The 25,647-nt window shown below is 52.5% G+C and overlaps 1 protein-coding gene across 1 annotated transcript; it reads right to left on the bottom strand.

Moving 5' to 3' along the window:
• Positions 1-17,517: 17,517 nt before the first annotated feature.
• LOC135276964 (cytochrome P450 1A2) lies at positions 17,518-25,461 on the bottom strand. Its single transcript, XM_064382349.1, has 7 exons — positions 25,377-25,461; positions 23,728-24,567; positions 22,695-22,815; positions 22,151-22,240; positions 21,771-21,894; positions 20,472-20,558; positions 17,518-18,317 (listed from the first exon to the last, which is right to left on the bottom strand). The coding sequence occupies exons 2-7, from the start codon at positions 24,556-24,558 to the stop codon at positions 18,020-18,022; spliced, it is 1,551 nt and encodes a 516-aa protein (XP_064238419.1). The 5' UTR covers positions 24,559-24,567; positions 25,377-25,461; the 3' UTR covers positions 17,518-18,019.
• Between the last annotated feature and the right edge of the window lie 186 nt (positions 25,462-25,647).

Genomic DNA, 25,647 nt, shown 5'->3' with positions numbered 1-25,647 from the left:
TGTACTGAGTGTGCTCATTTCAGAGCTCCTGACCCCTTCCCCGGGCAGTGGCCTCCTGGGTGGATGAGGGCAGGGAACCGAGACAGCTGGAGGGGAAGGAGATAGCATAGGAACACTCTGGAAAGCAGGGGCAGGTCGGTCACTCAGAGGACGGCAGAACCCAGCCCTTCCAGGAACCATCCCCAGAAGCCCCTTCTGGCTCTGGAAGGGCTTTTCTAGATGGGGTGCTGCAGGGGTGAGCCCAATCCCCACGTGGCTGCCGGGACTCCCCACAGCCCCCTGAGTCTGAGCCCCTGTGCATACACAGCTTATGCGTGTGGCTTTCTCAGTCAGGGTGCTCACACTGGCTTAGCACAGTGCACCTGTAGGCACCAGGGAGTTCTGACTCTCCCTGGGAGTGGGGCCTGGAGCCCTCTCTGGGTGAGGAGATGGACTCACCTCTCTCTGGGTGAGAAGGCAGACTCATCAAGTGCATCCCTGGGGACGCAGGGCAGAGAAAACCATGACCCCCTTGGGTTCCAAGTTGGGGGTGCAGGACAGAGGCCAGAGAGCTCAGCCAGAGCCCAGCAGACCCCAGACAGGCAAGGAGGAAATCGTGCCCAGTCCCACCCACTGCCTGTCTGCCCAGCTGCAGGGGAGCCTGGCAGAAGCCAGGATAGGATTCTGTGGCCCTGGGGCAGCAGGGACTGGAAAGGGCCTGGCCTGACAGGGTGAAGGCTGAGTTTTCAGCCTTGCCATCCACCACCTTCCTGGGCGCCTGTCTAGACCTCAGTTTCCCCATCTGTGCCACAAGGTTCACTCACTCATTTGTTGATTGCACATTTACCTAGTGTTCAGCTAAGGGTAGGGCCCTTGCCATTTCACACCCCTGGGTTTCATCCCTCCTCTGCCACTTACTTTCTGGGCAGTCTTTGGCACTTTTTGTGACGTCTCTGAGCCTCGGTTTCCCTACCTGTAAAAAGGAGTGTGTGCCTCATAAGATTGCTGTGAATATTAAATTGTTCTTATTACGTAATAAGGAAAATGAGACCTGGTTACTGTCCTCAGTGAGCACTCGGCGCAAACACACTGAGAACACCCCGCACATAAGCTCACAGACGTACAAGGACACGCATGTTCTGGTTTTACACAGAAAAGCAGCATTTTAAGAGAGGTACTTTTTTTTTTTTTTAAGATGGAGCCTCGCTCTGTCGCCCAGGCTGGAGTGTAGTGGCAGGATCTAGGCTCACTGTAACTTCCGCCTCCTGGGTTCAAGCAATTCTCCTGCATCAGCCTCCAGAATAGCTGGGATTATAGGCACCCACCACCACACCTGGCTAAGTTTTTGTTTTTTTAAGATAGAGTCTTGCTCTGTTGGCCAGGCTAGAGTGCAATGGCACAATCTTGGCTCACTGCAACCTCCGCCTCCCGGATTCAAGAGATTCTCCTGCCTCAGCCTCCCGAGTACCTGGGATTATAGGTGTGCGCCACCATGCCTGGCTAATTTTTGTATTTTTAGTAGAGACCGGATTTCACCATGTTGGTCAGGCTCCTGACCTTGTGATCTGCCTGCCTCGGCCTCCCAAAGTGCTGGGACTACAGGCGTGAGCCACCCAGCCTGGTTTTTGTTGTTGTTGTTTTTTTAGTAGAGACGGGGTTTCACCAGGTTGGCCAGGCTGGTCTTGAACTCCTGACCGCAGGTGATCTGCCCGCTTCAGCCTCCCAAAGTGCTGGGATTATAGGTGTGAGCCACCATGCCCAGCAATATGCTCTTCTGTAATTCTAACTCTGAGAAGCCCGTCCTGATCAATGCATCTAAAGTCCCCATCTCTGGGCCAGGCACTGCAGCTCACACCTGTAATCCCCACACTTTCAGAGGCCAAGGTGGGCAGATCACTTGAGGTCAGGAGTTAGAGACCAGCCTTGCCAACATGGTGAAACCCCATCTTTACTGAAAATACAAAAATTAGCTGGGTGGGGTGGCATGCACCTGTAATCCCAGCTACTTGGGAGGATGAGGCAGGAGAATTGTTTGAACTGGGGAGGTGGAGGTTGTAGTGAGCGGAGATCGCACCACTGCACTCCAGCCTGGGTGACAGAGTGAGACTCTGTCTCAAAAAATGAAATAAAATAAAAAATAAAGTCCTCGTCTCTGTTTATCCCTTCCTAGTAGCCTGGCTGCTTTTTCGTAGGTCTCTTTTTCATTTGTAATTGGGCGTTTCTTTGCATGCTCGCTGTTTTAGTGCCAGTCTCTTCACTAGATCATAAGCCGTGTGACAGCAGAAGGTATCCACGCTAATCTTACTCACTGTCACATCGCCATCAGCTGGCACGGCACACAGTCTGCTGCACAATAGATGCTCAATCAATGTCATGTAAATTGCTTTTTTTTTGAAATAGAAAAATCTATACACATGTTACAAAGCACAGAAGTTACATAAGGATAAAGCCTCCCTCAAGCGCACGCCCCACCTCCCCTATGCATCTATTAGCTTTCCTAGAGATGAAACTGACGCTTTATACCACAGCCTTCAGGATGGTGCCTGCACATATTAGCACATGCTTGTGTTTAAAAACAGAAATGGTAACAAAACTGTATAGCTTCTTCTCATTCCTTTAAGCTGCTTTATTAAAAACTCTTTTTTTTTTTTTTGAGACGGAGTCTTGCTTTGTCGCCCAGGCTGGAGTGCAATGGCGTGATCTTCGCTCACTGCAACCTCCGCCTCCCAGGTTCAAGAGATTCTTCTGTCTCAGCTTCCCAAATAGCTGGGATTACAGGCGCACACTGCCACGCCCGGCTAATTTTTTGTATTTTTAGTAGAGATAGGGTTTCACCATGTTCCCCAGGCTGGTCTCGAACTCCTGAGCTCAGGCAATCCACCCGTCTCGGACTCCCAAAGTGTTGGGATTACAGGCGTGAGCCACCGCACTCGGCCTATTTTTAAAATTCATTATTATTTTTGAGATGAGTGTCACTCACTCTGTTGCCCAGGCTGGAGTGCAGTGGTGCAGTCTTGGCTCACTGAAACCTCAGTCTCCTGGGCTCCAGTGATCCTCCCACTTCAACCCTCAAGTAGCTGGGATTACAGATGCACACCACCACACTCGTGACTAAGTTTTGTATTTTTAACAGAGATGCGGTTTCACCATGTTGTCCAGGCTGGTCTCCAACTCCTGGACTCAAGCAATCCTCCAGCCTCAGCCGCCCAAAGCACTGGGATTACAGGCATGAGCCACCATACCCAGATTTTTTTTCTTTTTTTTTTAGAGACTGTCTTTCTGTAATGCTTAGGCTGGTCTTGAACTCCTGGCTCAAAGCATCCTCCAGCCTTGGCTTCCCAAAGTGCCAGGATTAGAGGTGTGAGCCACTGCACCCAGCCTCTAAGCTGCTTTAAAATGCAACAACTATCTCCTTGTTCTGGAGAACCTTCACATTATGTGTATTATTTGGACAGATCTAATATAATTTATTTAGTCATTTTTCCTGTTATTGGTTGGGATTAATGGAATACTGCAACAAAAATCCTTGAGCATATATTTATCATTTGTGTAAGCATAACTGAAAGATAAATTTCTAGAAGTGGCATTCCTGGGTCAAAGGGTATGTACTTTCAATATTTTAACAAATATTATCAAGTTTATTTATTTATTTAGAGACAGAGTCTCGCTCTGTCACCCAGGCTGGAGAGCAGTGGTGGGATCTCAGCTCACTGCAACCTCCATGTCCTGAATTCAAGTGATTCTCCTGCCTCAGCCTCCCAAGTAGCTGGGATTACAGGTGCCCACCACCACACCTGGCTAATTTTTGTATTTGTAGTGGACGTGGGGTTTCTCCATGTTAGCCAGGCTGGTCTTGAATGCCTGACCTCAGATGATCCACAGGCCTCAGCCTCCCAAAATGCTGGGATTACAGGTGTGAGCCACTGTGCCCAGCCTAACAAGTTTATTTTTTAGAGCTTTCTATTTTTTATTTATTTATTTATTTATTTATTTATTTATTTTTGAGGAGTTTTGCTCTTGTTGCCCAGGCTGGAGTGCAATGGTATGATCTCAGCTCATTGCAGCCTTCGCCTCCTGGGTTCAAGTGATTCTCCTGCCTCAGCCTCCTGAGTAACTGGGATTGCAGGCATGTGCCACCACGCCCAGCTAATATTTTTTTGTATTTTTAGTAGAGATGAGGTTTCCCCTTGTTAGTCAGGCTGGTCTCTAACTCCTGACCCCAGGTGATTCACCTGCCTCAGCCTCCCAAAGTGCTGGGATTACAGGCATGACCCACCGTGCCCGGAAGCTTTCTTTTTGTTTTTGTTTAATTTTGGCAAAACACATATAAAATTTACCATCTTAACTTTTTTTGAGACAGAGCCTTGCTACATCACTCAGGCTGGAGTACAGCGGCGCACTCAGGGTTTACTGCAGCCTCCACCTCCTGGGCTTAAGCAGTCCTCCCTCCTCAGCCTCCTGAGTAGCTGGACTGCCCATATGAGCCACCACGCTAGGCTACTTAAAGAATTTTTTTGTGGAGACAAAAACAAGCTCTCATTGTGTTGCCCAGGCTGCTGTCAAACTCCTGAGCTGAAGCAATGCTCCCACCTTGGGCTCCCAAAGTTCTGGGATTACAGGCCTGGCATCTTAACCTTTTTTTTTTTTTTTTGAGATGGAGTCTTGCTCTGTCACCCAGGCTGGAGTGCAGTGGCACCATCTCGGCTCACTGCAACCTCCGCCTCCCAGGTTCAAGTGATTCTCCTGCCTCAGCCTCCAGAGTAGCTGGGACTACAGGTGCGTGCCACCATGCCCAGCTAATTTTTTGTATTTTAAATAGAGACGATGTTTCACCATGTTAGCCAGAATGGTCTCAGTCTCCTGACCTCATGATCCTCCTGCCTTGGCCTCTCAAACTGCTGGGATTACAGGCATGAGCCGCTGCACCTGGCCTAAAGCTTTACTTTTTAACTGAAATTCACTTTCACCAGTGATGAATCTGATGCCTGTTTTTCAGCACCCTCGGCAACACCGTATGTAATTGGACATTCCATCTTTCCCAATCTAACTGGCAAAGCAAGACTCCATCTCAAAAAAAAATTAGCTGGGCGTGGTGGCAGGCACCTGTAATCCCAACTACTCAGGAGGATGAAGCAGGGAGAATTGCCTGAACCCAGGAGGTGGTTATACATTATAGTAAAAAATATAAATAATAATTATATTTGTAGTTTTAAGTTATAGTTCACTGAAGCCAGGCATGGTGGCTCACACCTGTAACCCTAGAACTTTGGGAGGCCGAAGTGGGTGGATCACCTGAGGTCAGGAGTTGGAGACCAGCCTGGCCAACATGATGAAACCCCATCTCTACTAAAAAGACAAAATTAGCTGGGCGTGGTGGTGCATGCTTGTAATCCCAGCCACTTGGGACACTGAGGTGGGAGGATCACTTGAACCTGGGAGGCGGAGGCTACAGTGAGCTGAGATCATGTCACGGCACTCCAGCCTGGGGGACAGAGTGAGATTTCATCTAAAAAAAAAAAAGTTGTAGTTCGCTGATTTTAAGTGCAGCCAAGCATCTCTTTATATTTTAAAATGTATTTGTGTTTTTCTCGTCTGTTAACAGCTCATGTTCATCTATTTTTTACTGGATTGATGTTTTTTATAGGAACTCTGTGTATTAAGGGAATTAACCTTTAATCTGTGCATCATTCAGGGTCCCAGCAGGAAACAGTTTAATTCGAGGAAGGTTTAATACACAGATTATTTCAAGGGGGGAGTCAGGGAGCCGGGGGCCTGACAGGGTAGTGCCTGAAGAATGCTACAGGGGGAGAGAGCTCTCTGGAGAGGGACGCCTCAGGGGACACATCCCCATCTCCTGTGAGAGCCTCGGTTTCATGAACCCATCTAGGAGCCAGAAGGCCAGGGAGCCTGTGGATGGAGGCCCCGCAGGTCAGCTTCCCCACACACGGGAGCATGTGATGGAGAGGGGTCTGGAGGGGAGGACTGGAAGCCGACCGGCTTCTGTTCCTTGTCTGTCTTCTGACTGTGTTGATTCTTTGGAAAGCATAAATGATTGGTTTTTATGTAGTAGAATCAATCTTTCCTTTTACAGCTTCTGGACTTGTGTCTGACTTAGAAAGGCTTTCTTCACTCCGATACTACTTCAAAAAATCAATTGCATTCTTGTTTTTGGCTCCTGATGGTTTTATTTCTAACATTTAAATCTGTGATCCATTTGAATTTATTTTGGTGTTAGGAGGGAGGGAGGTATTTATTTATTTATTTTTGATAGTAGGTATTCAATAATAGATCATCTCCCCACTGATTTGTTACTTTTAATAAAAACTCTTCTGAATGAAAGAATGACCGGATAGCATTGCTGGGATGGGTACTCACTGCTGGGACTGGGTACTCACTGCTGGGACTGGGTACTCACTGCTGGGAATGGGTACTCACTGCTGGGACTGGGTGCTCACTGCTGGGACTGGGTGCTCACTGCTGGGACTGGGTACTCACTGCTGGGTTTGGGTACTCACTGCTGGGATGGGTACTCACTGCTGGGAATGGGTGCTCACTGCTGGGACTGGATGTTCACTGCTGGGACTGGGTGCTCACTGCTGGGAATGGGTGCTCAGTGCTGGGAATGGGTGCTACTGCTGGGACTGGGTACTCACTGCTGGGACTGGGTACTCACTGCTGGGACTGGGTGCTCACTGCTGGGAATGGGTACTCACTGCTGGGACTGGGTACTCACTGCTGGGACTGGGTGCTCACTGCTGGGACTGGGTGCTCGCTGCTGGGATGGGTACTCACTGCTGGGACTGGGTACTCACTGCTGGGACTGGGTGCTCACTGCTGGGACTGGGTGCTCACTGCTGGGTTTGGGTACTCACTGCTGGGAATGGGTGCTCACTGCTGGGACTGGATGCTCACTGCTGGAACTGGGTGCTCGCTGCTGGGAATGGGTACTCACTGCTGGGACTGGGTACTCACTGCTGGGAATGGGTACTCACTGCTGGGACTGGGTACTCACTGCTGGGATGGGTACTCACTGCTGGGACTGGGTACTCACTGCTGGGACTGGGTGCTCACTGCTGGGACTGGGTGCTCACTGCTGGGACTGGGTACTCACTGCTGGGTTTGGGTACTCACTGCTGGGAATGGGTGCTCACTGCTGGGACTGGATGCTCACTGCTGGAACTGGGTGCTCGCTGCTGGGAATGGGTACTCGCTGCTGGGACTGGGTACTCACTGCTGGGATGGGTACTCACTGGTGGGACTGGGTACTCACTGCTGGGACTGGGTACTCACTGCTGGGACTGGGTGCTCACTGCTGGGACTGGGTACTCACTGCTGGGTTTGGGTACTCACTGCTGGGATGGGTACTCACTGCTGGGAATGGGTACTCACTGCTGGGACTGGGTGCTCACTGCTGGGACTGGGTGCTCACTGCTCGGACTGGGTGCTCACTGCTGGGACTGGGTGCTCACTGCTGGGACTGGGTACTCGCTGCTGGGACTGGGTACTCACTGCTGGGATGGGTACTCACTGGTGGGAATGGGTGCTACTGCTGGGACTGGGTACTCACTGCTGGGTTTGGGTACTCACTGCTGGGACTGGGTACTCACTGCTGGGTTTGGGTACTCACTGCTGGGATGGGTACTCACTGCTGGGAATGGGTACTCACTGCTGGGACTGGGTACTCACTGCTGGGACTGGGTGCTCACTGCTGGGACTGGGTGCTCACTGCTGGGACTAGGTACTCACTGCTGGGACTGGGTGCTCACTGCTGGGACTGGGTACTCACTGCTGGGACTGGGTACTCGCTGCTGGGACTGGGTACTCGCTGCTGGGACTGGGTGCTCGCTGCTGGGAATGGGTACTCTCTGCTGAGACTGGGTACTCACTGCTGGGATGGGTACTCACTGGTGGGACTGGGTACTCACTGCTGGGACTGGGTACTCACTGCTGGGACTGGGTACTCACTGCTGGGACTAGGTACTCACTGCTGGGACTGGGTACTCACTGTTGCATCATCTACAGCAGCACTGCACCTCCTGTCAGCCTTGGGCCTACCTGGGGCCCATTCCCAAATCCTGCCCCACCCCCTGGTGTTCTCTGGGTCTCCCAGGTGGCGATGATGGCATGGGGTCTACAAGAGGTGAGGTTCCTGGGTGTCCCAGCTGAAGGTGCCAGTGGGCCGTGGGGCTGGGAGCAGCCTGGGCACGCGTTGTGAATGCGAGTTTGGGTGTGTGGATAAGGTGAGAACAGACGTGAGTGCCAGCTCTCAGCGGGCACAGGCGCATGGGCAGATGTGGCCTGGAGTGGTCCGGCCATGCCTGTGCGTGAGTTCTCCAGGTGTGAGTTCAGGTGGCTCAGCACGCCAGCCAGGTACGTGAGTGTTTGTAGCCAGGCGTGTGTTTACAGGTGCGCCTCTATCTCTTGTGCCCTCAGGGCCAAGGGAGCCGCTGGCTTGAGTGTCTGAGACTCCTTCTTGCCGTGAGAATCATGGAATCTCAAAGTCCCCAGATTAGTGCTTCCTCCAAGGTGGGGGCTGGAGTGGGGGTGTGGCTGGCCGGGTAATCAGGCAGGTTTGGGAAGCATGCTTCTGCGCCTGCCGGCGGGCCATGGGTTCATCTGAGCTCTGGGAGACCTGGACTGGCAACACTGCCTCCTTGGACAGGGGGAGCTGAGGCCCTGCCCAGAATTTTGGGGACCACAGTGATAAAACAAGTATCTGAGCACGATTGGGCAGATTTCAGCGACCACCTGTACACCCGACAGGCTGCGCTCTGGGCCAGTGCCTCCACCACACACCCCAGGCCAGCAGGGCCCAGGGCAGGGCCAGTTTCAGCCAGACCACCCAACTCCCCATGTTTTCTAGCTGGGGAAATTGATGTCCAGGGTCTCTGGTCAGCAGCCAGCCTGGCGGGGAGCCTCTGAGCTATCCTGCCAGGTGTGCATAGGCACGGTGGGAGAGCTCCTATCTCCTCCTGCCCTCCCCCCGACCCCTGCCTCTAAGAGCCCCCATCTGATGCTGGAGCTGCTGAGCCCCCCTGGAATGAGAGTGATCCTGCGTGAGACAGAGACAGAGGAAGGCGGGGCTGTAAGGGAAGTGTCAGGACACAAATGAAACTGTGCTGTGTTCTAAAACTTTGTGGGGAGAGCATCCCTCCCCCTAAACACCATGCCCTGTGCTCTCCAGAGGCATTTCTGGGACCTCAGCCCTGTCTGCAGCCCTGACCTCACCCCTCTCTGCAGCACAGGCGTTGCGGCCACTCTGAGCTGGGCCTTTCTCTCTCTTGTGTTTTCTGGCTCAGCTGCTGGGCCCCTGATCACCCCTGGGCAGACCGCTTTCTCTTAGCCTCTCAGGCGGTTGGCCAGCATTCCTCAAGACGACTCTGGAACAGACTACACACGGGGGACACAGAGATGAATGAGAACAAGGCCCTGGACTCTTGAGGGGGGCACCCAGCCCAGCCCCAGAGAGAGGGCCAGGGACCGTCTTCCCTGAAAGAGGGGGTGGGGGAAGCCAGTCCAGGTGGTAGAAACAGGATGTCCCAGGGGTGACAGGCCTGGAGCACACAGAGGCTGCCCCTTGAGCAGCATGAGGGTCTCCAGGCTTCCCTGGGGCAGGCATCTGGGGGGCAGTGGCCCTTCCCACTGGGAGTGAGTTTCCTTCTGGCAGTTCCTTCTCACGCAATAGGTGGGAAGGAGTTGGGGGCCCATTGTTCCCTGGCACGCTAGCACCCCCAGCCTTCCCTAGCTTCTGGGTGGGGGGAGCAGTGGAAGGAAGTGGGCTGAGCCCAGGCCCTGGCAAGACCCCAGTGAGAGAGTGCAGGGTTTGGGGAAATGCTGGCTGGCGTGTGGGCCTGGCGTGTGCACAGCTGCACATGCCACACACATGGCGGGGCCCTTCTCGCCCTGAGCCCACCTTTCTCAGGATCCTGGTGTGTGTGTGTGTGTGTGTGTGTGTGTGTGTGTGTGTGTTAACCTGACCTCATATCAGCCCTAGGCCCTGTCTACACCCATTCCCAAATCCTGCCCCACCCCCTCGTGTCCTCTGGGTCTCCCGTGGTGATGGGGTGGGGTCTACAAGAGGTGAGGTTCCTGGGTGGCCCAGCTGAAAGTGCCAGTGGGCCAGTGGGGCTGGGAGCAGCGTGGGCCTGCATTGTGAACGCGAGTCTCGGGTGTGTGGGAAAGCCGGGAACAGACGTGAGTGCCAGCTCTCAGCGGGCACAGGTGCATGGGCAGATGTGGCCTGGCGTGATCGGGCAGTGCCTGTGCGTGAGTTCTCCAGGTGTGAGTTGGGGCACTTCACACACATCATCTCATTAAACCTCCCACCCAGCCTGTAAGGTAAGATGATCGTCATCCCCAGTTGCGAGGTGAGGAAGTCTAGGCTCAGAAAGTTTATGCCACTGGCCTGAGGTTAGTGGGTGAGCTGAGATTTTCTTCTGGATCTGTGAGCAGCCTCTAGCCTCATCCCCTTTCCCTTTCCCAAGCCCTGTGATGATCATAATACTGGCTTGGGGTGGAGAGGGAGGTACGCGGTGAAGAGGTGAAGGCCTGGGGGGCCCTGTTGAGTATCACCTACACCACCACGTTATCCTAACCCAGAAAATCCCGCAGGGCAGCAGGGCCCGCGGGGAGAGCGCAGGTCCCTCAATGCAGAGCAGAGGCCGCTTCCCTCATCAGTGCAGGGTGAGGGGCACTGGGTGGGCTCCTTGCCCAAAAGTGCCCCCCACCCCGCTGCACTGCCTGAGAGGCTGCGTCCCAGCTGTACTCCAGAGGGCTCCCGGGAGCCTGGCGTTATGTCATGGTGGAGTGATTGGCCCCAACCCCTTCCCGCCCACTGCAGGATGGACAGAGGGGTGGACAGAGTGCAGGGTCTCGGGACTAATTTTGAGGGGGATCACTAAGGAATGGGGAGCTTGGCTCAGGACATGGCTACCTCTGGTGGCAGTGCCCTCTCAGGGACAGGAGCCAGTGACAGGGGCAAGGTAGAAGGCAAACTCATGGACTGACTCTGAGCCGCAGAAGCTCTGGTCTAGCCAGCCTCTGCTTGGCTCCCCCGCCCAGTCGCTGTACTCACTACCATTCTTTCGGACAGTCTGCACCCTCCTCAGATTCCTTTGTTAACTGGGAAATCCTTCCTTGGGGGGCACGTTACTTTAAGACAGATTTGGTGGGGCGCGGTGGCTCACACCTGTAATCCCAGCACTTTGGGAGACCGAAGCGGGCGGATACCTGAGGTCAGGAGTTCGAGACCAGCCTGGCCAACATTGAGAAACCCTGTCTCTTCTAAAAATACAAAAATTAGCTAGGCATGGTGGCACATGCCTGTAGTCCCAACTACTCGGGAGGCTGAGGCAGGAGAATTGCTTGAACCCAGGAGGCGGAGGTTGCAGTAAGCTGTGATCGCATCACTGCACTCCAGCCTGGGTGACAGAGTGAGACTACATCTAAATATATATATATATATCCAGGCGTGGTGGTACATGCCTGTAATCCCAGCTACTCAGGAGGCTGAGGCAGGGTAATTGCTTGAACCCAGGAGGCAGAGGCTACAGTGAGCCGAGATCTCTCCAGCGTGGACAACAAGAGTGAAACTCCACCTCAAAAAAAGAGAGACTGAGATATATCTAGGCAGACTGCATGAGGGGGACCCCAGTGACTGAGTTCATTTGCACAGAGACTGAGGGGATCCTAGGAGGGAGGTCACCCTGAGGGAAAAAAGAGCCAGCTAGGACCACCTGACCCAGTGTTCCAGCCTCCTTCAGAGCAGGGGTGAGTGGGTTTGCAATAGGAGCAGTGATAGATCTTTCTCTAATTTGTCATTAGGAGGCCCAGCCTTGGAGTCCCAGAGAAGGCTGAGAGGAAGGGTGATTTTCTTTCTTTCTTTTTTTTTGAGTTGGAGTTTCACTCTTGTTGCCCAGGCTGGAGTGTAATGGTACGATCTTGGCTCACTGCAACCTCTGCCTCATGGGTTCAAGCAATTGTCCTGCCTCAGTCTCCCCAGTAGCTGGAATTACAAGCATGCACCACCACGCCCGGCTAATTTTGTGTTTTTAGTATAGACGAGGTTTCTCCATGTTGGTCAGGCTGGTCACAAACTCCCAACCTCAGATGATCTGCCTGCCTCAGCCTCCCAAAGTACTGAGATTAGAGGCGCGCCCAGCCCAAGGGTGATTTTCTTTGCAGTGGAGGTGAAAGGAGGGGTGTGCAGGGGCCCTGGGCCGAGGTAGCCGGGACGCTGTGACCCTCACCCTGACCCTGTTGGCTGTGGCATTAAACACTGCTCCAAGGGAACCCTGACTGACTGTGACCTCTGACCTGTGTGGCCTGCCTGAAAAAGATGAGCTGAGCCAATCAAACTCCTCTCTCAAGGAACTGAACGAGCTCGGCACAGTGGCAGGAGACTGAGGCAGGAGGATATTGCTTGAGTCCAGGAGCCTGAGGCTGCAGTGAGCTATGATTCACCACTGTACTCCAGCCTGAGTGACAGAGGGAGACCCCCATCTCTTAAAATAAAATAGACCTGTGCTAAGGTATAAAGGAAAGATCCGGTATCTGGTTGGTGGCAGATGCTTGAGATCAAGGGAGCTGAGGCTCTGAATTGGACGGGCGGGGAGGCATAGAGAAGTCTCCTGATTTTCCCTGTGAGGCGGAGGTGGGATTCCCAGCTCAAGGCTTTTCCCACCATTCCACCATCTTTCATTCCATCATCTTTGCCAAAAATCACCCTCCCCGGGTGCACTGCACTTCACAATTTGCCAGAGCCTCACTGGATTTGCCCACAGCCTTATTAAGCAAGGCTGGCAGAGCAGGGGTCATCGTCAGCGGCCCGAGCTTCAGGCGAATGGTGCTGGAGAAGACCTCAGAGGAGGCTGAAGATGGGTGGGGCTTGCCCAAGTTCACCCACACTTGGAACCTGGGCGCAGATCTCCTAGCTCTCTGGCCAAGAGCTCTTTCCAACTCTCCATGCCGTTCCTTAATCATGTTGCGTTTCCAAGCTGCCCTGTTCCAGCCCGACAGTCCTGACTCAGGAGAGACGCAGGCAGGGAAGAGACCCTGGAGGTGGCATAGGGCAAGTGGCACAGTCCTGAGTCCCTCCACCACCCAGGCCCTCCTTGTGCTTCCTGAGCGTCAGGCTTCTCATCTCTAAAGTGGGTATATCAGTGCCCATCTCCTGTGGTTGTTATGAGAACAGCCTGAGATGACGTGTGTCCATGGCCTCCCGGGAAGGGACAGAACAGGCTGACCCCACATGCCTCCTGCCTGCTGTGGGGGGCAGGAATGACAAGCAGTGGGGCAAAGTCTCCAATTCCTTCTACCTTAGCTCTGGCGAGCGGAGAGCTCTAGGCCAACCAGTTAAAGATTGGCCGGGTGTGCGTGAGAAGCTCAGCCCGTCTCCAGACCACGGTGAGCCAGATGGGGCAGTGACCGTCTGGTGACCACGGAGCCACCTCAGATCTGTCCTGAAATTTCCTCAGGGACCTGGGCCCTGTTGCAGCTTAGAGGGGCAAAGTATGGCAATGCCTGCTTGTGGCTTGCTGGGAGTGTTTTTTTTTTTTTTTTTAGATGGAGTTTTACTCTTGTCGCCCAGGCTGGAGTGCAATGGCGTGATCTCGGCTCACTGAAAACTCTGCCTCTCTGTTTCAAGCGAATCTCCTGCCTCAGCCTCCTGAATAGCTGGGATTACAGGCACCCACCACCATGTCTGGCTAATTTTTGTTTTTTACTAGAGACAGGGTTTCGCCATGTTGGCCAGGCTGGTCTTGAACTCCTGACCTCAAGTGATCCACCCACCTCAGCCTCCCAAAGTGCTGTGATTACAGGTGTGAGCCACTGTACCCAGTCTCAGTTCTTCATCTCCAAAGAGTTCATCCAGGCCGGGCATGTTGACTAATGTCTGTAATCCTAGCACTTTGGACAGCCAAGGCGGATGGATCACCTAAAGTCAGGAGTTCGAGACCAGCCCAGCCAACGTGGTGAAACCTCGTCTCTACTAAAAATGCAAAAATTACCCAGGCATGGTGGCAGGTGCCTGTAATCTCAGCTACTCCAGAGGCTGAGACAGGAGGATTGCTTGAACCCGGGAGGTGGAGGTTGCAGTGAGCCGAGATAGTGCCACTGTACTCCAGCCTGGTTGACAGAGCAAGACTCCATCTCAAAAAAATTTTTTTTTTGGCTGGGCACGGTGGCTCCTGCCTGTAATTCCAGCACCTTGGGAGGCTGAAGCAGGTGGATCACCTGAGCTCAGGAGTTTGAGACCAGTCTGGACAACATGGCAAAACCCCATCTCTAAAAAAATAAAAAAATCAGCCAGGCATGGTGGCCTGCGTATGTTGTCCCGAGGTGGGAGGATCCATTGAGCCTAAATTACATATTTAATTTAATTTAATTTAATTTTTTGAGACAGAGTCTCACTCTGTCTCCCCGTCTGGAGTGCAGTGGCACAATCTCAGCTCGCTGCAACCTCCATTCCGGGTTCAAGCAATTCTCCTGCCTCAGCCTCCCAAGTAGTTGAGACTACAGGCATGTGCCACCACACCCAGCTAATTTTTATATTTTTAGTAGAGACGGGGTTTCACTATGTTGGCCAGACTGGTCTTGAACTCCTGACTTCAGGTGATCCGCCTGCCTTGGCCTCCCAAAGTACTGGGATTACAGGAGTGAGCCACCGTGCCTGGCCAGCTCATCTCTTTTTTTTTTTTTTTTGAGACGGAGTTTCACTCTTGTTACCCAGGCTGGAGTGCAATGGCGCGATCTCGGCTCACCGCAACCTCCGCCTCCTGGGTTCAGGCAATTCTCCTGCCTCAGCCTCCTGAGTAGCTGGGATTACAGGCATGCACCACCATGCCCAGCTAATTTTTTGTATTTTTAGTACAGACGGGGTTTCACCATGTTGACCAGGATGGTCTCAATCTCTTGACCTCATGATCCACCTGCCTTGGCCTCCCAAAGTGCTGGGATTCCAGGCGTGAGCCACCGCGCCCGGCCCACTCATCTCTTTTTAACACACACAATTTATTGTGTTTTCTGTGGCTGGGCATAGTGGCCTTTTAAAAAAATATTGTTGGGCTAGGCCTGGTGGCTCATGCGTGTAATCCCAGCACTTTGGGAGGCCAAGGCGGGCAGATCACAAGGTCAGGAGTTTGAGATTGTAAACATATATATATATATATATATAGTTATTTTTTTCCAGAAACAAAGTCTTACTCTTGCCCAGGCTGGAGTGCTGTGGTCTGATCATAGCTCACTGTAGCCTCCAACTCCTGGGCCCAAGCCACCCTCCCACCTCAGCCTCCCTTGTAGCTGGGACTACAGGCAAGCACTGCCATGCCTGGCCTGTGTATTTTCTTTTGTACAAATTTTAAATTAAATTTTTGTGGGTACACAGTAAGTGTACATATTTATGGGGTACATAGGATATTTTGATACAGGGATACAATGGATATGTCTCCTTTAGGGAAAAGTTCATTCAAGTCCTATGACCATTTTTCAATTGAATTGCTTTTCTGTGGTTGAGTTGTAGGAGTTCTCTCTATTTTTATTTTTATTTATTTATTTTTTTGAGACAGAGTTTCATTCATTGCCCAGGCTGGAGTGCAGTGGCATGATCTCAGCTCACTGCAACCTCTGCCTCCCGGTTCACGCCATTCTCCTGCCTCAGCCTCTTGAGTAGCTGGGATTACAGGCGCCCACCACCACGCCTGGCTAATTTTTGTATTTTTAGTAGAGACGGGGTTTCACCATGTTGGCCAGGTTGGTCTCAAACTCCTGATCTCAGGTGATCTGCCCGCCTCTGCCACCCAAAGTGTTGGGATTACAGGCGTGAGCCACCACGCCAGGCCAGGAGTTATTTATATATTCTAGATATAAATGCTCTAACAGCTATATGTTTTGCAAATATTTTCTTTCATTCTGTGGGTTGTCTTTTCAATTTTGGGGTTTTTTTTTGGGTTTTTTTTGCAAGGATCTCGGCTCACTGCCACCACCTCCTGGGTTCAAGTGATTCTCATGGCTTAGCCTCCTGAGCAGCTGGGATTACAGCCTCCTGAGCAGCTGAGGCTAGCCACTTCACCCAGCTAGTCTGTGTATTTTTAGTAGAGATGAGGTTTCACCATGTTGGCCAGGTTGGTCTCAAACTCCTGATCTCAAGTGATCCACCCGCCTTGGCCTCCCAAAGTGCTGGGATTTCAGACATGAGCCACTGTGCCCGGGCTCCTTTCAATTTCTTGATAGTGTCCTTTGATGAGACCTGGGCCTTTTTCAAATAACCTGAGCACTTCTGGGAAGCTTACCCATCCCGGGCTGTGAACAAAGAAATCAAGACCTTGTGAGAAGTCATGTGTTCTGCCTTTTGAGAATGGGTCAGGAGGGATCCCCATCCACCCAACTGGGTTTGGCCCCTGAGACTGGATCCCTTCCTCTTTGTTCCCTTCAATTGTTCAAAAACTCAGGTCAAACAACATGAAAGGAGAGAAGAGAGAAGCGTGAAGGAGACGGCTATCAATGACTTCAGAGAGCACAGACCGGGACCTGGTCTCAGGATTCAAGCACCAAGGGCTTCCTGACACAAGCCACAATACAGATGAGGCGTGAAAACATTGTGCTAAGTGAAAGAGGCCAGTCACAAAAGACCGCTCGTTGTATAATGCTGTTTATTTGAAATGTTCAGAGAAGGCAAATGCATAGACACAGACAGTGGATTAGTAGTTGCCAGGGCTGGTGAGGCAGGGGAGGAAGGCTAGAGGGAACTGCGGAGGAGCTGCTAATGGGTTAAGGGCTTCTTTTAGGGGTGATGAAAATGTTCTAAAATTAATTGTGGGCCAGGGGTGGTGGTTCACACCTGTAATCCCAGCACTTAGAGAGGCCAAGGCAGGCAGATTCCAAGGTCAAGAGATAGAGGCCATCCTGGCCAACATAGTAAAACCCCATCTCTATTAAAAATGCAAAAATTAGCCAGGCATGCTGCGTGCCTGTAGTCCCAGCTACTTGGGAGGCTGAGGCAGGAGAATCGCTTGACCCAGGAGGCAGAGGTTGCAGTGAGCTGAAATGATGCTACTGCACTCCAGCCTGGGCAACAGAGCAAGACTCCATCTCAAATAATAATAATAATAATAATAAAATTAATTCTGGTGTCTGTTGAACAGTTCTACACTAGAAGTCGTCCGTACACTTTAAGAATATGAATTAGGCTGGGTGCGGTGGCTCACACCTGTAATCCTAGCACTTTGGGAAGCTTAGGCAGTTGGTTGGGGTCAGGAGTTTGAGACCAGCCTGGCCAACATGGCGAAACCCCCATCTCTACTAAAACTACAAAAATTAGCTAGGTATGGTGGCTCATGCTCATAATCTCACGTACTTGGGAGGCTGAAGTGGGAGGATCGCTTGAACCTGGGAGGCAGAGGTTGCAGTGAGCTGAGATCATGCCATTGCACACCAGCCTGGGAGACAGAGTGAGACTCTGTTTCAGGAAAAAAAACATAATAATAAGGTGAATTATGTGGTATAAGAATTATATATCCAGAAATATATATATATATATAATTTGTAGAGACAGGGTTCCACTACATTGCCCAGGCTGCTTTCCAACTCCTGGGCTCAAAGGATCCTTCAACCTTGGCCTCCGAAAGCGCTGGGATTACAGGCCCTGCAGTTGGGCTGCTTTTTTACTTTTTATTTTTAGTTTTTGAGACAGTCTCTCTCTGTCGGCAGGTGCCAGGCTGGAGTGCAGTAGCACGATCTCGGCTCACTGCAATCTCCGCCTTCTGGGTTCAAGCAATTCTCCTGCCTCAGCCTCCCGAGTAGCTGGAACCGCAGGCACGTGCCACCGCACCCAGCTAATTTCTGTATTTTTTAGTAGAGACGGGGGTTTCACCATGGTCTCGATCTATTGACCTCTGACCTCGTGATCCACTCGACTCGGCCTCCCAAAGTGCTGGGGATACAGGCCAGAGCCACGGAGCCCAGCCAAGCTGCTATTTTTGGAAAAAAAAAGGAAGAGAAACGAGGGCTGAGTCCCCCGGCCTCCCTCCGCATGGCGGTGTCTTCACTGGAAGGAGAAGCGCAGCCGCGCCTGGACGTGTTCACAGCGGGGGTGCTTCATGGTCAGCCCGTAGACGGGGGTCAGGTCGACTTGCACGCCCGGCGGCACGCTGAACTCCAGCTGCTGTAGCAGGATGGCCAGGAAGAGGAAGACCTCCCACTTGCCCAGGACCTCCCCGATGCACCGGCGCTTGCCCAGGCCAAACAGCAGCATCTTCTCACTCAAGGGCTTGTCGATGGCGGTGCCTTTGGCGGTGAGGAACCGCTCGGGCCGGAACTCAGACGGGTCCCCCCACAGCTGCCTGCAAGAGGAACAGAGGAGATGGGACCTCAGGGGTGCGGAGGCCCTGGGAGGAGGGGCCTGGGGGAGGGAGACGCCTGTTGAGAACACAAATGTGAGGACAGATTGAAAGCAACGCAGGGTAAGTGAGAAGGAACCAAACTGAACTTTGATGCTTATTTCTTTCTTTCTTTTTTTTTTTTTGAGACAACCTCTGGCTCCTACGGCCCAGGCTGGAGTACACTGGGCGATCTCGGCTCACTGCAGTCTCTGCCTCCCCAGCTCAAGCCATCCTCCCACCTGAGCCTCTCGTGTAGCTGGGACTACAGGCACCACATGCGGCTAATTTTTGTACTTTTTTTTGCAGAGACAGGGCTTTACTATGTTGCCCAGGCTGGTCTCAGACTTGTGAGCTCAAGCAATCCACCTTCCTCAGCCTCCCAAAGTGCTGGGGGTTGTAGGCATGAGCCACCGCACCTGGCCTGATGCTTATTTCTTTTACAAAGCTCTCTCTAAAATGACCAGCCTTAAAGATAGCGCCTTTTAATATTAATTTATTTTAAATAATGCTTTATCTAAAAGAAATTAAAAGAAAAACAGGTTGGGTTTGGTGGCTCACTCTTGTAATCCTAACACTTTGGGAGGCTGAGGCAGGAAGAGCCCTTGAGCCCTTGAGTTCAAAACCAGCCTGGGGAATACAGGGAGACATTGTCTCTATTTAAAAATTAAAATTAGCTGGGCTGGGTGGCTCATACCTATAATCCCAGCACTTTAGGAGGCCGAGGCAGGCAGATCATCTGAGATCAGGAGCTCGAGACCAGCCTGACCAACGTGGTGAAACCCTGTCTCTACTAAAAATACAAAATTAGCCGGGTGTGGTGGTGGATTCCTGTATTCCCAGCCACTCGGGAGACTGAGGCAGGAGAATCGCTTGAACCAGGGAGGCGGAGGTTGTAGTGAACTGAGATTGCGCCACTGCACTCCAGCCTGGGCAACAGAGCAAAACTAAGTCTCAAAAAAAAAAAAAAATTAAAATTAAAAGAAAGAAAGAAAGAAAAACATACATCTTTTCATCCTACTCAAAATATGCCTCCCAAGGGGCCTCAGCAGTGTGTCCTGGCTTATGTTTATTGTTTTGGAGTAATGATGAACAGCATAAACATTGGTAGCATTTTCACACTCAAGTGTCCCAGTGTGGATGGTAAATTATATGGTCCCCCTACCTATTCACTAAAGTGGGGCTTTCCAAACAGAGGTCTCTGGGCCATTCACATCAGAATTGCCTGAGGCACCCCACCTTAGATACCACAGTAGAATCCTGGGGGAAACATCAGCTGCAACGAACGTCTTGGTTAATTATTATCGTTATTATTATTATTATTTTTGGAGACAGAGTCTCACTCTGTCACCCAGGCTGGGGATGCAGTGGCACGATCTCAGCTCACTGCAGTCTCCACCTCCAGAGTTCAAGAAATTCTCTTGCCTCAGTCTCCTGAGTAGCTGGGACTACAGGCACATCACCATGTCCGGCTAATTAAAAAAAATTTTTTTTTATTGTTAGTAGAGATGGGGTTTCACCATGTTGCCCAGGTTGGTCTCAAACTCCTGACCTCAAGTGATCTACCTGCTTCGGCCTCCCTACAGGTGCGAACCACCGCATCTGGCCATCCTGGTTGATTCCTGTGCACTAAAGTTTGTGAAATCTTTGTTTTCTTGTGGGTTTTTTTTGTGTGTGGTTTTGAGACAGAGTCTCGCTCTGTTGCCCCATCTAGAGTGCAATGGTGTGATCTTGGCTCACTGTAGCCTTCACTTCCCGGGTTCAAGAAATTCTTTTGCCTCAGCCTCCCGAGCAGCTGGGATTACAGGTACGCACCACCTCACCTGGCTAATTTTTGTATTTTTAGTAGAGACCGGGTTTTACCATGTTGGCCAGGCTGGTCTTGAACTCCTCCTGACCTCAGGTGATTCGCCCGCCTCAGCCTCCCAAAGTGCTGAGATTACAGGCATGAGCCACCTCACCTGGTCTGTGAAACGTTTATAAATATTGTCACTTAGAGCAGACTATATAGCCATTGAGGTCCCCTCCTTTCGTTATATAAACAGTTCCTAGCAGGGACAAACAGCCTTCCCGACTGCTGAACTTGCATGCATTTTTCCGGACGGGATGTGTACTCACGGGTCATGGTTGACCTGCCACTGGTTTATGAAGACACAGCATTCCTTGGGGATGTAGAAGCCGTTCAGTGTTGTGTCCCTTGTTGTGCTGAGGAGGGAAGAGGGCGCTGTGAGGCTCAGGGCTGGAAAGCCGGGGCGTGTGCTGCTCCTACCTCCTCCACCCCATCCCGACAGCTGCCTGCTGCCATTTCCATCCCTACACTGGGAGGGGAGGGGAGGCACAGGGGAGAGATAGAATCATCCTCCCTCCCTCTTCGTCGCCTCCTGTTCTTTAACTTCAGCAAGTTATTTACTAAACTTCTCTTCATGCCTGGCTGTGCAATGGCTGTTCTCTGAAGCCAAGAAGCAGGCAATTTCAGATCCATGTTTTTCTATTTTCTATTTAAAAAAAAAAAAAGCCGAGCATGGTGGCTCACACCTATAATCCCAGCACTTTGGGAGGCAGAGGCGGGAGGATCACGAGGTCAGGAGATCAAGACCATCCTAGCTAACACGGCGAAACCCCATCTCTACTAAAAATACAAAAAATTAGACGGGCGTGGTGGCACGCACCTGTAGTCCCAGCTACTCGGGAGGCTGAGGCAGGAGAATCGCTTGAACCCAGGAGGTAAAGGTTACAGTGAGCTGAGATTGTGCCACTGCACTCCAGCCTGGGCAACAGAGCGAGACTCTGTCTCCCCCCGACAAAAAAAAAATGCAGTAGGCAGCCTGGGCCAGCCCTGGGGAGTTTCTAGCCTGGCTGGGGATTCAGGCCTCGTACTGCAGGAATAACTAGAACAACGTTTGGGCCAAAGTGAATGTTCACTAACTCTCCTGACACTGTTAAAATTCCAGGGCATGATCAAGGGCTGATGGCTGTAAGTCCTATAAGACATCGGGAATGAAGCCGTGCCAGCTGGATGAGTCAGAAGACTTCTGGGGAGAGGAAGCTCGAGTCAGCATTGACCTTGATGAAGTGTAGGATTCTGGAGTCAGAGAAGAGGCTAGAAGGCATTCCAGGCAGCAGGTTCAGCGTTAGCAAAGTTGGAGGATGGCAGGGCCATGCTTGTGAGCATGAGGCCGACCTAGGCCGCAGGAGGGAGGTTGAGCAGAGGGGATGAGAGCTGAGATCGCAAGTGGGATTTCCTCCCCAGAGCTGGGGGTTTGATTATGTTTGGATTGGGTGGGGCGGACTGAGGCCGGGATCTGAGCGGAAGGAGGTGGGGAGGGAGATGCTGAGCCAGGGCCGGGGGTGAGAGGCCAGGAAGAGAAAACATGGGAAGGACTTCAGAGGTGGGAGGACAGAACCGGCGGGCCTCACCTGTGGGGAATGGTGAAGGGGACGAAGGAGGAGTGTCGGAAGGTCTCCAGGATGAAGGCCTCCAAGTAGGGCAGCTGGGGTCTGTCAGAGAGCCGGGGCCGCCGCCCCCTGCCAATCACAGTGTCTGTAGCACACAGAGGACAAGCAGAGCTCAAGGGCTGCCCTAACTGTCCCATGATGTGTCCCCATGTCACTCTATGTGAGATCATCTATTCACAAGCCAGAGACCCCACTAACCTCCCACATCTTCTAGGCAAGGGCAGGCACTACTGTGTGCCCAGGGCTGCACACAGTAGGCACATAACAGGTGTTTGTAGACTGAACAAACAACCTGGGTCTCCAGGCTTGTGCTGGCCATAGGGTTGGGGGCCCCTATGTACCCAGTTCCTTCTGGATCTTCCTCTGTATCTCAGGCTTGGTCACAAGGTACATGAGGCTCCAGGAGATGGCTGTTGTGATTGTCTCAAACCCTGGACCATGTCGTGTGAGGTGAGGAAGGAAGAAAGACAGAAACAAGGAAACCATCATTTCCCAAGTACCTGCTATGTGTGTACCCAGCATTAGCTTTCTCTGGCCCTGGCCTGTGAGTTTCCTGAGGACAGAGGCTGGGTCTCTTCAACATCAACTTGAGATACAGGTTTCAGAATTAGCTGCCAGAATTACAGGAGCTTAGACTTACAGGCCAGAGGACACTTTATTGTTCAGATGGGGAAACTGAAGCCTAGGGGACGAGAAGGACTTTGCTGAGTTTCCACTGAGAACCGCTGACATAGCCCAGGCTCAAACCCTGATCCCAGGCCAGGTCTCAGTATGTTGTACCATCTGGTGTAGGGTTGGTGGGTTGTTTGATAGACTGAGGGGCGGGGAAAGGCTGTGGGTGGACAGCAGGGAGTTTGGATGGAGGGGCAGGGTGCTGGCTCCTACCTGCTCCAAAGATGTCATTGACAAGGTTGACAATCTTCTCCTGGGGGATGAAGTCGCCGCTGGCTCCAGACCTCTTCTCGCTGTGCTTGAACAGGGCACTCGTGATGTCCTGGACACTGTTCTGAGGGGCACAAGCTTAGGGACACCCCTGGCACTTCCAGGGTCAAAGGCTGAACCTTGCTCCACTTCCCTGGCCTGTCCCTCGGGGCTGGGCACCCCCATCCCCCGACTTGGTCTCTAGGTAGTGGGCTGCAGCTCACAGCAGGAGCTGGTAGCAGCCCTGGGTGTGGCTTAAAGTGTCATTTCATGCCCCATTGACCCTTCTTCCCAGCAACCCCAGGGGTCCAATTTCAAAGGAGGAAAAGATTAGTGTGAACACAGGGAAGCAAAGCGACACCAGAGCTGTTGGGCTTCAGCTTTCTGCAGAATGAAAGCTTTCTCACTCATAGGCCCCCCACATTGCGGGGCTCTGCTAGGGCCCCGTTTCCAGGACTTTTTTCTTTTCTTTTCTTTCTTTTTTTTTTTTTTTTAGATGGAATTTCGCTCTTTCCCCCAGGCTGGAGTGCAGTAGTGTGATCTCGGCTCACTGCAACTTCCACCTTCCAGTTTCAAGTAATTCTCCTGCCTCAGCCTCCTGAGTAGCTGGGATTACAGGTGCACACCACCACACCCGGCTAATTTTTGTAGTTTTAGTAGAGACTGGGTTTCACCATGTTGGCCAAGCTGGTCTCGAACTCCTGACCTCATGATCCACCCGCCTCAGCGGGATTACAGGCGTGAGCCACCATGACTGGCCTACCAGGACTTTTGTCTGGGGGGCTTTAAGGAGCCCTGAGAAGGGGACTTTAAGGATGAGGAAACGGAGGCCCAGAGAAGGGGAAGGATCGGCTCCAGGTCACACAGCTGGTCTGAGGTGTCCAGAGCCTTCCTAGGCCTTGGCAACACAGCAGCTGTGTGAACACGCTAGAGCTGGGAGGAGGGGCCGCACCCAGGCCCTGCAAGCTGCCCCTTGCCACCTGCACCCCGGGCTCACCTTGTCAAAGACCTGATAGTGCTCCTGGACTGTTTTCTGCAGGAACCGAAGGAACCTCTGGTTGAAGGCCTTGAACCTCTGCAGGGCAGGGTTGGGTAGGTAGCGAAGGATGGGGAAGAAGTCCACGGGGTTCCCAGAGGTGGCGTTCTCCGAGAACACCTGACTGTTCTTCACGAGGCTGAGCATCTCATCGCTGCTCTCGGGGAAGTGCCTCCCGAAGCACATGGCACCGATAACTTTGACCACTGACACCACTATCTGATTGTAAGGGTCGAAGTGCCCAGGCCCTGCCATCAGCTCCTGCAACCTGCTGATCAGGGCCTCAGCCTCCTTGCTCACATGCTCCTCCAGGTAGCAGGAGGATGAGGAGGCCGGGTCAGAGGCGATGGAGAAGGCGTTGAGGGCGTTCTGGGCCAGGCGCCGGCGGGCAGCCCACACGGGTCCAGAGTCTGGGCTGAAGGACATGCTCTGGCCACTAGTGATGAGGGTGAAGCTGTAGAGGTCGGGCCGGCCCTTGAAATCGTCGCCCTGCCGCACCAGGGCCTGCCGGATGGTGTCCAGGCCGCTCAGCACCACCACGGGCGTGGAGCCAATGCGGATCTGCAGCACGTCCCCGTACCGCTGGCTCATCCTCGTCAGCGCCAGGTGCGGGTTCTTCCCCAGGGTCAGCACGTGCCCGAGCAGGGGCCAGCCCCATGGCTCTGGTGGACTTTTCAGGCCTTTGGGGATCCGAGGCCTCAAACCCTTGAGCACCCAGAATACCAGGCAGAAGATGGTAGAGGCCAGGAGAAGCTCTGTGGCCGAGAAGGGAACAAACTGGGACAATGCCATCTGTACCAACTACAGGGAAAAAGGAAGGAGGAACCAGGCTGAGGATTGAGTGGAGACATTCATTCATTTTCTCAGTCATTTGTTAAACACTGATGCATGTTCTGTGCTTGGCTCCCAGCTGGATAGCAGAAACACTAAGATCCACCTACCATGTGTCCTGTGCCCCCAGAGCTCACCCTTTGAGCATCACAGAATCTGAGGGCTGGAAAGGAACCTCAAGTTTCCCAGCATGAGCCCTGGCTCTCTCCTCTACCCATCATCTCAGTTTCCATTTCTGGAGCTGGAGTAGAGGCAAGTGACCACTCCAAAATGGGGAAGCCAAGGACAGCACCCTTGTCAGCCCCTGGCACAGCATGCATGCTAAGCATTGTGCCAAAGAGTCCCTGCCAGCACTGGCTTCCTGCTGATACCTCTACACACCTAGGGGACAGGATGCGCCCCCTACCCAGTGACACCGAGGAGGCCAAGGTCCCAGGGCTGGTGCAAATAGCTTGTGATGCCCCCTCCCCAGGGCACTCTTTATCAATACCAGAAAGGGCAGCTCTTCCAGGGATGAGTCCCCAACCTCTCACAGTCTTAGAGATTGAGGTTGGGCTGCAGCCAGGCCCAGGGCTGCCCTCCCCATCCCTCTCCTTAGAAATGGCTTAGTCCAAGCTACTCATTTAAAATGGGGAAACAGAAGTCAAGAGCTGGGTAGCAAAGCCTGGAACTCAGGCCGCCTACACCTAGCCCAGGCCCCCCATCCTTCTGTCTCCACTAGCTTCCAGGTTCTATAGTCGGGGATCCCAGGGACTGGAAATTGGTCCCAAGAAAGGTACCTGTAGAGGCAGGCGCTTGAGATTAGCAGGGTTGTAGTGGCTGGTCTGGAGCTTCTGGCTCTAGATGAGTGGCCTTTTTATAAACACCACCCCCTATCAGACTGGCCCGGTTGTCCTGGTCACCTGATATCAAAGCTGGGTCACCAAACAAAGTTGGAAAGATCAGCCCTTGGCCTTGGGCCATGATCCCTCAGCTCCACCTCCTACCTGATATCAAAGCTGGGTCACCAAACAAAGTTGGAAAGATCAGCCCTTGGCCTTGGGCCATGAT

The sequence above is a fragment of the Aotus nancymaae genome, unplaced genomic scaffold (genome assembly GCF_030222135.1).
Source record: "Aotus nancymaae isolate 86718 unplaced genomic scaffold, 86718_ANA_hifiasm-v0.15.2.pri h1tg000003l, whole genome shotgun sequence".
NCBI lineage: Eukaryota > Metazoa > Chordata > Mammalia > Primates > Aotidae > Aotus > Aotus nancymaae.
The sequence above is the reverse complement of the archived record's forward strand: the minus strand, read 5'-3'. Positions and strand labels throughout refer to the sequence as shown.